At 41.5% G+C, this 17,055-nt stretch overlaps 2 protein-coding genes and 1 long non-coding RNA gene across 6 annotated transcripts in view; 2 read left to right on the forward strand and 1 right to left on the reverse strand.

Moving 5' to 3' along the window:
* Positions 1-9,465, forward strand: part of LOC116040645 (collagen alpha-1(XX) chain) — a 43,147-nt gene extending 33,682 nt beyond the window's left edge. For 3 of the 4 annotated variants that reach the window (XM_031286153.2, XM_036007819.1, XM_036007820.1), the window contains exons 26-42: positions 492-634; positions 1,600-1,709; positions 2,067-2,225; positions 2,382-2,459; positions 2,704-2,790; positions 2,894-2,947; positions 3,271-3,366; positions 3,519-3,572; positions 3,714-3,767; positions 4,013-4,066; positions 5,100-5,171; positions 6,142-6,177; positions 6,370-6,436; positions 6,522-6,710; positions 6,894-6,971; positions 8,253-8,414; positions 9,337-9,465. In XM_031286153.2, coding sequence (XP_031142013.1) covers positions 492-634; positions 1,600-1,709; positions 2,067-2,225; positions 2,382-2,459; positions 2,704-2,790; positions 2,894-2,947; positions 3,271-3,366; positions 3,519-3,572; positions 3,714-3,767; positions 4,013-4,066; positions 5,100-5,171; positions 6,142-6,177; positions 6,370-6,436; positions 6,522-6,710; positions 6,894-6,971; positions 8,253-8,414; positions 9,337-9,365 — 1,522 coding nt within the window. In that variant the 3' untranslated portion in view covers positions 9,366-9,465. The remainder of the gene's footprint in view (positions 1-491; positions 635-1,599; positions 1,710-2,066; positions 2,226-2,381; positions 2,460-2,703; positions 2,791-2,893; positions 2,948-3,270; positions 3,367-3,518; positions 3,573-3,713; positions 3,768-4,012; positions 4,067-5,099; positions 5,172-6,141; positions 6,178-6,369; positions 6,437-6,521; positions 6,711-6,893; positions 6,972-8,252; positions 8,415-9,336) is intronic. The other variant, XM_036007821.1, reaches the window with a different exon arrangement.
* LOC116040650 lies at positions 9,340-9,949 on the reverse strand. Its single transcript, XR_004102726.2, has 2 exons — positions 9,644-9,949; positions 9,340-9,604 (listed from the first exon to the last, which is right to left on the reverse strand). It is a non-coding gene; the product is annotated as an uncharacterized LOC116040650 (long non-coding RNA).
* Positions 9,950-11,696: 1,747 nt separating this feature from the next.
* On the forward strand, positions 11,697-16,712 carry dpm1 (dolichyl-phosphate mannosyltransferase subunit 1, catalytic). The gene is made up of 9 exons (XM_031286883.2): positions 11,697-11,898; positions 12,241-12,340; positions 12,671-12,704; positions 12,796-12,872; positions 15,221-15,246; positions 15,425-15,520; positions 15,615-15,683; positions 15,788-15,902; positions 16,234-16,712. The coding sequence occupies exons 1-9, from the start codon at positions 11,768-11,770 to the stop codon at positions 16,336-16,338; spliced, it is 753 nt and encodes a 250-aa protein (XP_031142743.1). The 5' UTR covers positions 11,697-11,767; the 3' UTR covers positions 16,339-16,712.
* Positions 16,713-17,055: the final 343 nt, after the last annotated feature.

The following is a 17,055-nucleotide window of genomic DNA, read 5'->3' on the forward strand; positions in this document are numbered from 1 at the left end:
TGTTTATTACTGAAATAAGATCATTTGTGTAAAGGAGCAATAAAGCTTAGCTGGATATGGGAGTGATAATCGCCGACTGTGCCGTTATAGAGGGAAAATATTATATCCCTCGGATCCTCGGGATCTCTTGAAATGCAGCATAAAAAATGAAAATGAAAAGAAAGGCCCTTAGCTATTGAAGAGAAAGTAGACTAAGTTGCAAAAAGTGTTTTTATGATTCATTCAGATTACACACACATCTAATGATGATGAGTAAAAATTAAAGACAATAGAGCTTCCGCATCAACCTGGCTGTTGCTTTTGCTGTCCCATCAGATCAGCTGACCAAATATTAAACAGCACATGAGTGCAATGACCTTACAGCTCAAACTCTTCCACCACACACATCTCTCTCTGCCATAATGCAGCAATTGCAAACATGTTTACTGTATCTTTCAAGGAAAAGGAATGGAGCAGGTCCCCTTTACCTTTATTTATCTCTGTCCTTCCAGGTTTATCCACCCTGCCGGTTTCTCTCCAGAACACACCATCAGCATCACCTTCCGCGTGTTGCAGGAAACACCCAGGGAGCCCTTCGCCCTCTGGCAGCTCACTGACAATGACTTCCAGCCCAAGATGGGAGTGGTGCTCGACCGTGAGTTACATTTCTGCATCTCTCCATCTCCCAAGCAACTTCGTTACCCCTTCTCGTATTCATCTCATATTTTGTCATCAGGGCCTATACATACTGGACCAACTCTCGTGACGAGTTAAGAGGAGCAAAATGTACATCAACTCTGAAGTCACATTTTAACATCTTCTTAGAGACCGGCGTTTTTGATGTGTTTTGAGTATGGTTTATGGATTTATTTAGAGCTTAAACAATTAATTGTTCAATTGATTAGCAATCAACAGAAAAGAAATTGGCATCCAATTTGATAATAATTGTTTAAAGGAGTGAGCATGGCTTACTGTTTGTGAACACAGAGTTCAAAGTTGGCCCGTCAGAATGAGAGAGAGAGAGAGAGAGAAGTGGTGGTCAAGCAAGCTAGAGAGTGAATGAAGGGAGGGAGAGGAGAGAGAGCGCCGAACAAAGCAGTGAATCAGAGGAATAAAACGTTATTTTCTGATTGTTTCCATAAACGCCCCGCACACAGTTAAATAAGAAGAAAAGAGAGAATCCAGGCAGAGGGCAGTGTCTCTGCAGATACAGACATCACCACTCACATCTAGCGGGTCAAAAGTGATAACTGAGAGGGAAGGATTACCTTTGTATTAGTCAATACATTGTTTTTTAGGATAACAGTGCATATTATAGTCTTTTTTGAAGCAGCATTACTAAATGTTCCCTAATTCCAGCTTCTAGATTTAATTGATTTGCTGCTTTTCTTTGTAAATATACCAATTACCTGAATGTCTAAGCCCTTTTTTAATCTAATAAAAAAATAGGGTCAATAGTGTGAAACCCCGCTAGAGGCTATGCCTTTTTCTTACACCCAGCCAGATCCAACACCTTGCAGCAGACTTCGCCTTCTTAAGAGCCCCAGGGTTTTGGCAGGACACAATTTGAGTTAGAAGTTGATTACTGAAAATCTCCTTCTATTTTTGTGCTTTGCACAGCTAATACCAAGCATCTGGTGTACTTCAGTCTGGACTACAGGGGAGAAGTACAGGAACTGACCTTTGACCAGTCGCAGGTCTACAGACTGTTCTATGGCAGTTTTCACAAGGTGAGATAATAAACACTGAGCAAGTCTCACTGTCATTTAGCAAAAAATGAAACATTGATGTCATGTTTGAATATCCTTATTGCCATCTAGCTACCGTGACACCTTTGTGTAATCCAATAAAACAGAAATGTCAACACGTAATAATATGAGCATGATGGAAAGGTGAAAGAGATGGTTGGAAATAGACTTCACATCAGTATAATCCCAGGTCTGTAGCAGCTGTAACACAATAAAAACCAGCAGCAGAGTAAGAAAGGGTAATAGTGGAAGATGTGAGGAAAAGATATTGTGTGAAGCTCAGCAAAATCTGCAACTTGGCTTAATATGACAAAAAGGATTATTGATTGGGATTGGCAGGTTCACCTGTCTGTCAGCCAGGTGAGTGTGTCCCTGTCTGTGGACTGCCAGCGTGTGGGTGAGAGGCCTGCACGCCCTCTAGGCAACCTGCCGACTGACGGCTTTGAGATGCTGGGAAAACTGGTGAAGACCAGAGGACCCAATAGTGGATCAGCACCGGTACTTTTTATTCTTTTCCATTTATTTGATTTTTATCCAGGCCTGTTGTGTCAATACATTACACAACCTCACCATATATATATATATATTTTTTTTTTAAACTGTCTTCCTCTGTCCTGTGCTCAACCTGTATCCTATGTTTATCATTGTTTTCAGTTCCAGCTGCAGTCCTTTGAGATCGTGTGTAACACTACGTGGGCTTTAGAGGATACCTGCTGTGACCTGCCTGGAGTGGTTAGTCCGTTACTTATTATATTACCTTTATTCAGCTCTATCTTGGTATTTAATTGGCATAATGTGAGTTCATGCTGTGTTTGAACCAATTTATGAAGTGCAATTAGCTGAGTGCTTAATTAGAGTAAAATGTTTGCTCTGTGTAGCCCATTGTGAAATGAAAAACTGTACAAAATTTGATATTTATATCTTACACACACATGTTGCTTTCATTACTGTGTGTGTGTGTGTGTGTGTGTGTCAGAGAGATGAGGAGAGCTGTCCTGCCCCGGCGTACACCTGTACCTGTTCCTCTGACATCCCCGGAGCTCCCGGTTCCCCTGGACCAACCGTATGTCACCATGAGATCTCAGTTAGGCCTAGAATATTAACTGACGCTGACTCATTATTTGTGTGATCCAGTTGATGTTCAATTATTTATTTATTTTTCCCAGGGAAAGCCAGGTCCTCGTGGGGAGAAAGGCGATAAGGGAGACCAAGGCCAAAAGGTGAGATGAAAATAATTCTTCTTCTTAAGTTACATTTGAGTTTAAGCCCCCTTCAGAAACTAGAGCATTGCAGGGCATTGGTTTCCTGCAGGTGCAAAGCCAGTGCTAGGAAAAACACAGTTTTTGTGCAATTCTCCAACCAATAATTATCACCTACATGAGTGTAATCTGGTGATCCGAAGTTCCACAGTTCCACTGTTTGGCGAGTGAGTTTCCCCACAACCACGTGTAGAATGTCGGATCTTTTCTGTGCAGTTGATGAAACACCTGTAGTTGTCACAGAGCAGCAGGACTGATCTAATTTGAGATTCTCTGTGTTTCAGGGGGAGGTGGGTCCTCCAGGAAAGCCTGGATTTGAGGGAGGTCTTGGACCCCTGGGCAGCACAGGACCCCGAGGCATGGCCGTGCAGGGTAAAGTGGTGGGTAATCTTCTTAGCTTTAAATATGTACTTGTGTATGTATAGTGGTATTCACCATATACACATCTTGCTGAACTGTTTTGTAATAACTTATGAAACTAGTATGTTGTATAATATGTACTTGTCTTGTGTTTTCATATTTTCCCTTTTAGGGTCCACCTGGTCCAAGAGGGGAAAGGGGAGATCCTGGGCGTCCAGGGGTCCAGGTGAGTCTAAACTCAAGTCACTAAAATACAGGAATAGAATAGAAAACCCTTTTAATCTTCTTCCCTGTATTTTTGTCTACAACCCCACTCATCTGCCTCTCATTGCGCTCTCTCCAACCTCGCTGTTGTCTTTCTCTGCAGGGTTTACCAGGACCTCCAGGTCCAAAGGGGGAAGAGGGGATTCCAGGCCCCAAGGTGAGCTGCTTGATCCCAGAACAGTACATGTCAGCAGTTCTTCATACAGTTTAGCTGAAGCAGTAAATTACTTTAAGCATTAATGCCTGTATTGGTCCTGTTTGTGCATGTGTGTGTGTGTATTCGGGCCTGTGTGTAATGTGTAAAAACACAGCAGAGTGAAAAAGAAAATGTGATTTTCCCCATCATCAATCAATCAAGTGTGTCTTCTTCTTCTTCTCATCTCCGTGCAATGTGTTTCACAGGGCATTAGGGGGCTCGAAGGTAACATTGGTGGACCAGGCCTTACTGGACCCAGGGTAAGATTGGATTTCATTTTTAGAGCCATTGTATGAAGAATTTGAGTATTTTTCAGCTTTTATGCCACATTTAGGACAAACAAAACAACCCATTTTGGTCCATGACATGAATATAAATACTAATATCTTAATGTCTATGAGTTATACTGTGGATATGTGTTGTCCTAATGAATCCTAATGTTTTTGGTGACCTGTGACCTTTGTCTTTTGTCCACCATCTGTGCACAGTTTACTCTTACACACATAAAATATCAAGATCTAATAGGCTGAACCATTCCGTGATGGACACATTTTAAGCTTTCCTCTAGCACCACCCTCAGGCCCAAACCTACCATTACTAGACCCAGTATGAGTTAACACACAAGACTTCCAGAGTAAGATCCAGATCGGCAATTTTACTCTTGTACAATAAACTTTGCATTTAGCACCTCTGCTGGTCAGGCTCTAATAATAGTCGATATCTTGTTCATCATTTGTAGGTAGCAAATATGTTCTGACATGTGAAGTCTGTATTATCACCCCAGTTCTCTTAGTGTTTATAGCAAAGATTCCACTTCCTGACCTGCAGTGTTTCCATGTACCTGTACTGTATGCCTCACAACTGAATTTATTACTTCCTGGTGGCTGACCCCATCCCCTCCCCCCCCCCATACTGAGCATACGCATTTATTTAATGCTGAAGTCTAAATTGACAGGAAAAACATCTTGCAAATATACAAATATCATATGATAAGATATCTATGACAAATATGACCTACGTCAGCCACCTGTGGAGACGGGGTGCCTAAAGGTAGTCCTGGATGTTTTGGTGACAAAGGGGAACTCTACCTTGTATTACAAACTTGTAAAATATCAAGTTATCGTGTGCTTATTAGAGCCAATCACGTCAGACAGCAGTGGTTCACCAGGTAATGCAACATGATGTGCTTTATATCACAGTATGGCACTTCAGAGTTCAGGAACCGGCATCTATGACTGTATGTCATGTTTTGTCATTTGTCTGCTGTTCTACACATCTTTTTGTATTTTACAGGGTTTCCAAGGAATGCCAGGACACCCAGGACCTATAGGAGAAAGGGGCTACTCAGGACCTGTGGGACCTACGGTAAGACGAGAGGGACAAGTAGTGTCATCAGCCATGTGCAATGTCTTCACATTTTGTTACGTATTATGCATAGAGAAGATCAAATGTGATGCATAGTTGAATATGGGATAATGACAAGGATAACATGTCGATTCATAAGTGATACATTGATGGCAGCACATGGAGGGGTGAGCTGAATGTGTTGGGCTGACACAAGAGAGAGATCTTACTGCTTTAGATGGTTCAGTGTCGGGCGGCCTCTGTGGTTATTTTAAAACAGTCTGATGCTACTTGCACAAAATGTAGCCACTGGATCTGTCATGCGTAGTTGTGGCTTGACAGTTAGAGACTGCAGATGGAACTGTTTCTTGGTTTTATGGCAGAGGCCTGGAACCAAGGAGTGCTTTTGAAGCTGGACTCCTAATGGAAAAGAGATCATCCAAAAAGAGTTGTGTGTTATCAGATGTCCTCCTCTTTTATACACACGCACGCACGCACGCACGCACACACGCACACACACACACACACACACACACACACACATAGTGCGTTTCACGATCTTTGTGGGGACCCATCATTGACATAATGCATTCCCTAGCCCCTTACCCTAACCTTAACCATCACAACTAAATGCCTAACCTTAACCCTTACCCTCACCCTAACCATAGCCTAATTCCAACCCTAATCTTAAAACCAAGTCTTAACCCTCAAACAGCCCTTTGAAGTGTGGGGTCCAGCATTTTGGCCCCACAAAGCTGTCGGGACCCCACAAGTATACTGTATTCCCGGTTTTTGGACCCCATGAATATAGTTAAACAAGAACACACACACACACACACACACACACAACAGGATCCTGTGGGTCACTCTCAAAGTATGAGAAGAGTGGGAAAGGTTAAGAGGTTAGAGAGCTGGTTTATGTGGAGCAGGGAAAAGCATGCTGTGTGCACCGTTTATTAATCTTTATGCTCATATATCCGTTGCTTTACAGGGTCTGCCAGGGGGGAAAGGGGAGCGAGGAGAGAAGGTGGGTTATAGCTGAACAATCTTTTTCTTATTGTAACACTGACATCATTTAAAAGCTCATTCCACTGAGCCACATTTGATCATTGCTTTTTACTGTGCTTAAAAGCATAAAAAATGTATAAAAGTATAATTTCATAATAATACTTTGGTACTCGTTTAAATTGTGGTTGGTGAATGCGCTGATGTTTAACAGGGGGAACCTCAGTCTATGGCCATGATCTACAAACTGGTCACACAGGCCTGTGAGCAACTAGTGCATAGTAAGTACTCTGGGACCTCTACAATGATGATATCTGCATATGTATCTCTCTCACAGCTTAATGCAGAGTTGTGTGTGTTTTTCAGAGGAGGTGTTGAAGCTTGATATGTTCATTAACGAGATAAGTCGAAAGCCAGCTCCAATTGAGGAGCCGGTGGCGCCCCCCGGGGAACCTGGTATACCAGGGCCCAAGGGCCCGCCAGGCGCCAGGGGCACCCAGGGGCATGTCGGCCCAAGGGGGAGACCTGGCAAGCCTGGATATCCAGGAGAACAGGGTAAGACTCAATCTTAGGTGATAGCCAAGGCTTGCTGAAATAAAGACAATCCAACCAAATTCTCATGTTTGTCTACCAACTGTTGCGCAATGGTCTGAGCATTTATATTATATTATATATTATGAATTTGTCCAGTGGGATATTATTATAAGCTTTTGACTATGCCGATTTGCTTCTCTACAGGAAGGAGAGGTATGCCAGGGGGGAAAGGTGACGCAGGACCCAATGTGCAGGGGCCCACAGGGATCAAAGGATTTGCAGGTACCTCTTTATGAGTAATAACATAAGAACTGTTGATCACCAGAACACAACCCTGCACTGATGTGGTGTAGTCTACGTGAGACGCAGGTATACCCACTAAGAAAGCTCCAGGATTTCCATATACCCACTTAGAAATGTGCATTGATACGCAACAACATAGTTTTGTGACAGAACTTTCCCTTCAGATATTTGTATTCACAAATATGGGGTCGAGTAATGTGACAGCAAACTAAACTAACACTGCAGAACATGCAAAGAGACTTTTCTCATTTTTCATCGAGCGCTGAGCGCAGTGTGTAGTGTGTGCGTAGCGAACGGGCCCAAATGCTCCGCCTACACTAACGCCAGTATCCTCCCTTCACCGCACATTTAAGACAAATATAAGTAGCCTATTTTATTTTGTCATCGTTGCTTTGCGGTCAACTTTTGCGATCCCCGATGTGAAAGCCCCCTTACTGCTTTATACTCCATTATATTTTTGATATATTTTGAATGTCATCTGTGTTTTCTCACAGGATAAATAAAGGTATTCCTACCATAAATCGGTGCATAAAAGTGTATCAGAATGCAGAAAATGAATAGCCTGGTTGACACCAGACCCTTCTCAGTTGTAACTGAGAGTGGGTCTGGACAAGGTTCATTCACAGCTCATTTCCACAAGGGCGTCACCAACGGACGCCACTCAAATGCCTCTGGGTGCATTGGATAGTCCTTAGTCGTAGCAGCGGCAGCGGCATCAACGGGTTGCTGCCATGGAAGTATTAAAAGAATGGTTGCTGCGCTTTGGCAGCCGTCATGTTAAATGTAAGCAAAAAGCTGCTCGTCATAGCTGCGCTATCGTCATCATGTAAAGCCCGCCTCAACGGTTGTGATTGATGCCTCGATTTTGAAAAATTGGAAATGGGCTTGAATGGGCTCTTGGCCAGACGGACTTGCAGAGCAAATGTCAAATTTGCCGGAAATTCGTCAGGGTTTTCCCAGGCTAGAAAATGAAGTCTTTGACGCTAAAAAAATAACCCTGGGGGAGGACACCCAGACCCCACACTTTGATATTCCCCCCCAAAGGCCCATTCTGAGCCAGGAAGGAAAAAAAAAAAAAAAAATATATATATATATATATATATATATATATATATATATATATATATATATATATATGTGTGTGTGTGTGTGTGTGTGTGTGTGTGTGTGTGTGTGTGTGTGTGTGTGGTACAGTAAACCCACTACAATACATTAGACTACACCACTGGATGTATGGTTGTAATGCATGTGTGTCTGCAGGCCCTCCAGGGGAGTCCAAGCTGGGAATCCCAGGTCCAAAAGGAGAGGATGGTAAGGCAGGACCCGCAGGGATCACTGGACCTCCTGGACAGCCGGGCGAGATTGGACCGCCGGGTGTGTGTGACAGCAGTGGAGGCTGCCACAGAGTTCCCCAGCAAACAGGTTAGCTACCAGGAAAGGTACACAAACTCAAGTGACACACAGGTAGATGTATTAGCAGTGTGTGAGTAAAAATAATAATATGGGTTAAGTCCCAGATTAATTAATCTTTTTTATGAGGATACTGGAATGCGTATACAGTAGAAGCAAGAGAAATTACTTTTAGTTGTGAAAGCATTATAGTTCTGTAACAGTAAAGAATAGCTTTTTTTCTACTGTACAGCAATTGTTTTTTTTTGTGTGGCCACTTTGGGCTGTAAATGTGATATTGACCTTGTAATCTGTTATAATGGTGAATGTGCAAACAGTTCCCTAATTACAAATCCAGCAGACACAGAGCAACCTTAGTATTCATTGTGTGGTGTTTGTATCCACCTGATGAATGTAAGTCCAATATTTTAGCTCTGTTTTTGTATGCCACCAACTCCTGTATCTTTTTAGCTGCTAAATGCTTCACAACTAGCTGTGTCTGTTTGCGGTTCGGTGCTGAGCAGGAAGTGTACAGTGAGTCTTTGGAGCTTTATAGCTGTAAACGGCTGCTGTCTGCGGCTGAAAATGACGCTATGAGAGCAGTGAGAGTGAAAAAAAACAGTAAAGTTGTGGGCCATAAAGCCAAAACAACCTGGGTTACAGGTGCATAGCATCCGTGACAGACACACAGGATATTAAACCTGTTTCAAGCCCTTTGGACCTGTAATTGTTTGTCCTCTGTCACTAACAGACAAGTTCACAAACTCTTAACTTGAAGCACTAAAATTGATTGATTTTTTATTATTAGAATTTTTAGGGGGGCTGAGATGAAATTTAGTGGGGCTTGAGCCCCCCTAAACAGGGTCTAAAATCGCCAATGTTGCCAACATTGCTAAATACAGTGTGAAAGTGTTCTTGGTTGTTGACCGTTTTTGTGTGTGCTCTCTTTTCCCAGAAGACCCTTATTATGGCTACCAGCCTTGAGCGGATATAAACAAGCAGGCAGCAACGGTAAGGCGACTGACATCTGTTTGAAATGACTATGGTTCCTTTGGAGCTGAATGACAGACCGGTAATGGAGCTACAAAACAAAAAGCACCACTGAAGAGGTTTGGTGTGTTGAACTTGCCACTGACTGATGCAGAAGCCTGACAAGCTTAATCATGTGTGAGAAAAGGAAAGAATACAGGAAGGATCTCTCTCAGTCCTCTTGTTACAATGTTCTTTGACATAAAAAAAAGAATAGCTGAGAAAAGAACTACGATTATGTAGGAAGCTTTCTAATATAGAATAGTGTTTTGATGAACAGATAACATCATAAAGGAAAATATTGTCTCATTGAGATCAGTCTAGTGCTTTCTTATACACCATATTCGCACTGAAACCTTTTATTACTATGTTTATGTATTCATGCACTGTATCAATGCCGAGTAGTTTAGCCATATGTGTTACATTCCTACCTATTTCATTTGTCTTTCTAACCTTAACTGCCTCAAGAATAATGAAAATGCATAATCCATGGTGTAAAAGCTTTTTTTTTGTTCCATGGTATAAATGATACTGTGAGAATGTCTTGTTGTCATGTGTATGATAATTTGTATATTGTTTATTATATTTACTGTATACAGTTATTCATGTATGATCTTTTATACTGTATCTATTCGTATTGAAATTCCGGTTTACATGTTTATGGTTTCAAGGGGTATTGGGTGATAAACATTAGTGTGTGTGTGTGTGTGTGTGTGTGTGTGTGTGTGTGTGTGTGTGTGTGTGTGTGTGTGTGTGTGTGTGTGTGTGTGTGTGTGTGTGTGTGTGTGTGTGTGTGTGTGTGTGTGTGTGTGTGTGTGTGTTCTTGTTTAACTATATTCATGGGGTCCAAAAACCAGGAATACAGTATACTTGTGGGGTCCGGACAGCTTTGTGGGGCCAAAATGCTGGACCCCACAAGTTTAAAGGGCTGTTTGAGGGTTAAGACTTGGTTTTAGGATTAGGGTTAGAATTAGGTTATGGTTAGGGTGAGGGTAAGGGTTAAGGTTAGGCATTTACTTGGGATGGTTAAGGTTAGGGTAAGGGGCTAGGGAATGCATTATGTCAATGACGGGTCCCCACAAAGATAGTGAAACGCACTGTGTGTGTGTGTGTGTGTGTGTGTGTGTGTGTGTGTGTGTGTGTGTGTGTGTGTGTGTGTGTGTGAGAGAATTTTTTTTATTCTTGTTAATAAAATTCCATTTATATGTGTGTAATGAAGTGTGGTTTTTTTCCTTGTAAGCCCTAGGGCTGCTGTTCTGAGGCTAACACTGACACCGTATGTCTTTGTCGGAACCACGGTGAAGAGATAATTGTTTCCAGTGGTGTCTATTTTGAAGAGCACAATGGAAGTTCCGACCTTTAAGCCAGCCGCTTTGTTAAATTAGCGTCAGTGGTGCATTCATTTTCCGGTTTTGTCAGAAATGTGAGTTTATTTTTCAAAACAAAGGCAACAATGGACCCTGAATTATTACTATGCTCAAATCAATGGAGCATAGCTACTTTGACAACATATAAACACTGTAATGAGCTTGTGAGGACATCACTGATCAACGGTTTTTATGTTATCATCGTTGTGAGGCCACACTGTCAATATGTTATACACCAAACTGTAGAAAGGAGGAAAGCACAGAGCATCCCACACCACCACTCAGCTCACTCTATGTCCAGGTGAAAGACCTCCGGATACAGACGCCGCAGGCTAGACAGCATCGACGTTTACAAGGCATGCTTCCACAACAGCTACACACCCACTGACTGATTGCAAAGGACATTAGGCTGGAAGGATATCCCAAATCCCCACCTACGGTAATTCACCCTTTGGACATTAAACGCTTCATAACACGCACTACACAGACTGTGTCTCTGTATTCATCTACCTACACCCCTCACTGTCCAGGACTATCTTTATCTCTGCCCCAGTCCATTGTTCGAGTGCAATAATTCATATTGAAATAATTAATTGTGCAATAATTAATGGTGGTTACTTTTTATAAAGTGTGTATTTTGTACATAGTGCGTTTTATTTTTACTAATGATGCACCTTAATTGCGTTTTTTTTCATTTCAATGTCTTAGTTTAATCCTTTGAATTTGGGCTATTTACTGTACTGTACTTCATGTATAATTACATTGAAATATAATACTAAGAGGAAAAACCGGGGCTAACTATGATATATGCTTATATTCTCCATTTTCCCCGTGATGTTTCAGTATGGCTGAAGACTGAATATAGGTATTTGGAAATGAATATTACCAATATAGTTGCACCGATACTCTTATTGTGACAATAATAAACAGGATGTTGTGGGGCACTTTTTCTAACTTTGCGCATTGTGGTTTCCGTAGATTCACATCGCCATGGCAAGCCGAAAAACTTCGCACCCAAACCGGGATAGTGAGGACAAATACTCGATACTATTACCTACCTATAACGAAAGGGAAAACCTACCTTTGATAGTGTGGCTTTTGGTGAAATATTTCGGTGAAAGGTAAGTTCCGGAGAACTAGCTAGCAAAGCTGCTCGGCTATTGCTAGCTAGCTAACGTTAATGCCTCCTGTCAGTGATGAGCTGTCACTAAACCAGTGAGAAAATGACAGCTCGACTAATAGATAGAAGCTCTTAACGTTAACATTTCAAGATGTATTGTGTCAAGGCTACAAGGCTACAGTAAAAACTTTTCAAGGTAACTAGCTGGCTTGCTCGCACTAGCTCACATTTGTAGCGCTTGCTTAACGTGTGTGTGTGTGTGTGTGTGTGATACAAAGTTGACAAAAGCAAATTGCATCCTCAGTTTAATGTTTTTATTTTGTTTTGTTTTTGTTTTTAACAGTGGCTATAACTACGAGGTAATTATCATTGACGACGGAAGCCCAGATGGGACCCTGGAGGTGGCAGAGCAGTTGCAGAAAATATATGGAGAGGACAAGATAGTAAGTAAAGAATTGGTAATCCCCGCCCTCACAGTGATGGCGCTGTTCACCTAGCAAACACCTCCTTTTGAAAAGAACCAAACATTGCATTTTTTTTGTGTTCTTAAACAATTGTTTAAAGGTATGTATTAGAATTAACATGCTGTAACATACGTATTAGAATGAATTAACATGCTGTAACATCTTCACAGAGACACTGATTGGTGTTAAGTATTATTTACAGTATTAGCTATCTAGGACGCCCATGTAACGCTAACCGTTGGTTCTAGTAAATGAATGGAGCATGGGATCTTTATGCAGACTCTTTAACCTCTCTTTTCTGTGGGACAGCTTCTTCGACCAAGAGCAAAAAAATTAGGACTTGGTAAGTTCCAAACTGTGTAAAAAAAAAAAAGTGGTGTATTCATTCTAGTAACCTTTACCAACTAATGATGAGCTCCTGTTTCCTTTCAAAGGCACTGCCTACATCCACGGCATTAAGCATGCTACTGGGAACTTCGTAATCATAATGGACGCCGATCTTTCCCATCATGTGAGTGTGGGCTTGTTTTATTGCGTGTTTACAATGAGTTCACTTTACATGAGGTTGATTCTAGGGCTAACACTTATTTTCTTTACTGATTATTAGTCTGCCAGTTACTTTTTCAATCAATCATTAATCGTTTGGTCTATATAATGTTTAGGGATACACCGAATCCAGATTTTTTTAGGGTTCGGCCAAATACCGAATCCACTGGTTAAGATTCTGCCGAATCCGAAACCGAATACCGAATCCTACTCCCATCCTCAGTCCATTATCACAGTAAACACATTAATGAAGTAAACAAATGGTTAACACAAGTTTTTAGCTGTGACTGTCCTTCCTTTGCCGTAACTGAAGTTGTTGCATTTTGGCTGCTGTCTGCAGATTCCTTCATGCACAACTGGTATTCTTTCGGATGTTTCATACGCAAATGTTTTAACAGCGGCGATGTTGTGTATTGTTTAGGGTCCTTGCCACCACGAGACAAATCGGCATTGCAAATTGAACATGTAGCTAGACTTGAATCAACGGCGCCGTCATTACGTTGACCAGCGTAGCGAGCGTAGTGCAAACGTAGGGTTCGGTTCGATAGAAAAAAATTCTAAAGTTCAGCAGAAACCGAACCCCGTCAAAAAGCCCAATATTCGGCCGAATACGAAGCCGAATCCTGGATTCGGTGCATCCCCAATAATGTTAGAAAATAGTGAGAAATCTACATCTCACGATCACAATCACCTGATGCCCAACATGGCGTCTTCAAATCGCTTGTTTTGTCTGAACAACAGTCTAGAAACCTAAATGTATTGACATGTCCAACAAATCCTCAAGTTTGAGCAGCTGGAGCCAGAGATGGAATTTTAGCTGAAAAGTTGATGATTAATGATTAGTTGATTATTAAAGTAGTTACAGACTAATTTTCTGTCAGACGACTAATTGATTAATCAACTGATCATGTTAGCCCTAGCTGATTCTATAACTGATTCCTGAATTGCATTAGGTAGTATTTTCATCGGAGATGTGAGCTTACCTGAGGCCTGTACTACGAATCAAGATCAACATGTCCTGGATTGATTTCAGTTACCCGGCTTCACTAACCCTAACAACCACGGTCCCGCATAAGCTGTGTCACGACGGTGGTTAACAACTAGTTCAATCAACCCAGGGTTTCCCAATCCAGCGGCGTGCGCGTTCACATAAAAGAGGCGGTGTTTACACAGCATGACCAATCACAAACATCTGCCAGAGACGCATAATTTATATAAGAAGAGCAAACTATAATTCTACATAAATATGAAGAACACAGACACGGTTTTGCAGGCAAAACGCAATACAGTCGCTGCTTCCTAAAACAGGAAGGAAAGCTGGCAAAAAATAGCCGACGCTGTAGATGTGTAAATCACAACGCTTATCAATATCACTTCCCCATCAGTCAGGACCAAGATCTGACCATAATTACACTTGTCCTTTCCATTAACTGTTGTTGCTTTAGCCTATTATTTCAGTTGCAACCCTGGCAGTGGTAAGCAATCGTGAGAGCAAATAAAAAATATAAAAACATAATTCAAACCGATGTGCGTATTGGCAACACACGGCTCAAGAAGCCGACAAATAGCCGATATGTAATTCCCTCCCATTAAAATCTATATATTTCATAAAAATACCCATCAGGGAATGTTAATGGGGTTGTCAGTCTCTAAATGTTTTAACTTTTTCTGAGTGCATCTCTCTCTCTCTCTCTCTCTCTCTCTCTCTCCGCCCACCGAGCTCCAGCTGATCTTCTAAGAACTGTGACACCGTTATCAATCGAGTATTGATTGGTCAGTAGGCGGTGCTTTCACACTAGTTGATCTCTAATCTCCAACATAACCTGCTCCCGACCAGGTTAGGTGTTCAGCACAAGTTACCACGGCGATTTAACCCGGTAACAAGTGATCCACCTTCGTGATACAGAAAACCCTGGGTTGAACCTGAAGGTACTTCATTAACGCCAAATCTTGCTTCGTAGTACAGGCCTCTGATCTAGTTTCTTTGTCAACTCTCTCCTCTCTATCATCCCTAACATTTAAATTACCCTTTTATTTAATGGCAATATTATTTGAAATATAACAGGTTCTGCGAGTGATTTAACTTTGGACAGCATGTTATTTAGCCTATATAAAGTAGCCTACATTTACGGTAGCTAGCTAACGGTAGACTACAGAGAAAGTGTGCTATTTTTACGTCCGTCTCGGAGTGACGGAGAAAATATTTCAGTCGACACATTAAGTGGAACTGAAATTTGCGTTCTAATCACCAACTGGGTTTCGGTACCCAACCCTAATGTTATTTGATCGTTCTTTGTCCTTTTTTTATTTCAGCCCAAATTCATCCCAGAATTTATTGAGTAAGTGTTACTAAATTTCCATTTCCTATCATGTGATTTAGTTTTGTTTTCTAATGTATTTCAATTTCTGCACACAACATTCATTTCTAAATATTTAAACAATAATATTAAGCTACTGTGCCACAAATTCAATTGTGCAGAACTCCTATAATTAAGACCATTACGTTTTGGTTGTCAGAAAGCAGAAGGAAGGTAATTACGACCTGGTGTCTGGTACTCGATACAAAGGGAACGGAGGCGTATACGGCTGGGACCTGCGCAGGAAACTGATCAGGTAGCTGCAAGTCAACAACAGTGCACTGTCTTCATTTTCCACTCCCCCGATTACAACAGATCTTTTTCTGTCTTCTGTCTCCTCTCGTTCACAGTCGGGGAGCCAACTTTTTGACTCAGGTGTTGTTGAGACCCGGTGCTTCAGACCTCACAGGCAGCTTCAGGTGAGTGTTGTGAAATAAGTGCCACTGACTTTTTTTGAATGTGCATGGGGATGTGTTTTCTCACGCCTGCTGTTTTCTTTTTTTTTTCTTCACACTTCTGTCAGATTGTATAAGAAGGAGGTGTTGGAGAGTCTGGTTGAGCGGTGCGTGTCCAAAGGGTATGTCTTTCAGATGGAGATGATCGTCCGCGCCAGACAGCTCAACTACACAATCGGAGAAGTGAGGCCCTAATTCATTAATTCATGTATTTCTGTGTTTTTCTAACCCTAACCCTTTTTTTCCTTTTCTTTTTTTTTTTTTTTTTTTTTAAATCTGCCACAAATCTGCACCTGGGTTTTAGACAGCGTTGAGGCTTTCACTATGATTTTTAAAAAATATTTTTTCACAACTCAAAAACCGAGAATCTGACCAAGAAATATCATTAAGTTTAATTTAACTTTCCCCTTAATTTCTGAATTGGAAGCCAGCGTTGTGACTTGGCAGCCATGATTTTGGATGTGAACTGAAACAATTATTTTCTTCATCTTCCTCTTCTTCTTCCATACAACAGGTACCCATTTCCTTTGTGGATCGAGTTTACGGAGAGTCCAAACTTGGAGGGAACGAGATTGTGTCGTTCGTGAAAGGACTGATCACACTCTTCGCCACGACATGATCAGTGATGTAATCATTTTGGACATCCGTCGGACGGTCATATAGTGTTCATTTCACTCTTAACGTCGCTGTCTTTAATTGGTAGTTGTATCAGAATCCTAATGTCTAGACGGTGACATGACGGCAAATGACAAGGGAGACATCTCTCTCCCGTCAGCAGTAAATATGAAATAATTCTCTGCCAGTAGTTGTCCGGAATACTGAAGGAACATAGTGCTTTACATTCCCATCACCCTCTTCAATGAATTTTGAACAAAGTGCATTCCCAGTCCAGACAGCTGACTGAAATTTACATTAACAAGGTTGTCAGATGGGTTTACGTTTAACTGCAACACCTGTGATTGTTTGTATAAAATTAAACAGTTTGTATTGTTGGTTCTGTTTTTCCTTAATGTCATCTTTATTTACAATGAGTCAAAAACCTCAGATGGGTTCGGAGAGGGACCAGCTGCTCTTATAGATATTCATTGATCAAGGTCCAACCTGAAACAAGTGCAAGGGGTTGTTTATTTCTCTGAAAGCTGGCAGGTCAACTAACACAATGCCCTCCACAAAGATTTTCACCTTAAAGAGCATTCAGTCAAAACCATGTGGTTCTTCCCAGCACATGGTGTGGTACACTCTTTGCTGAGGCAGTAGCAGTCAACAGCTACCAGCTTGTACAAGTCCCTCACGCACACTAATGGCAATGTCAGCCAGAGGTTGCAGCAGGATAAAT

This window comes from Sander lucioperca, chromosome 12 (assembly GCF_008315115.2).
Source record: "Sander lucioperca isolate FBNREF2018 chromosome 12, SLUC_FBN_1.2, whole genome shotgun sequence".
NCBI lineage: Eukaryota > Metazoa > Chordata > Actinopteri > Perciformes > Percidae > Sander > Sander lucioperca.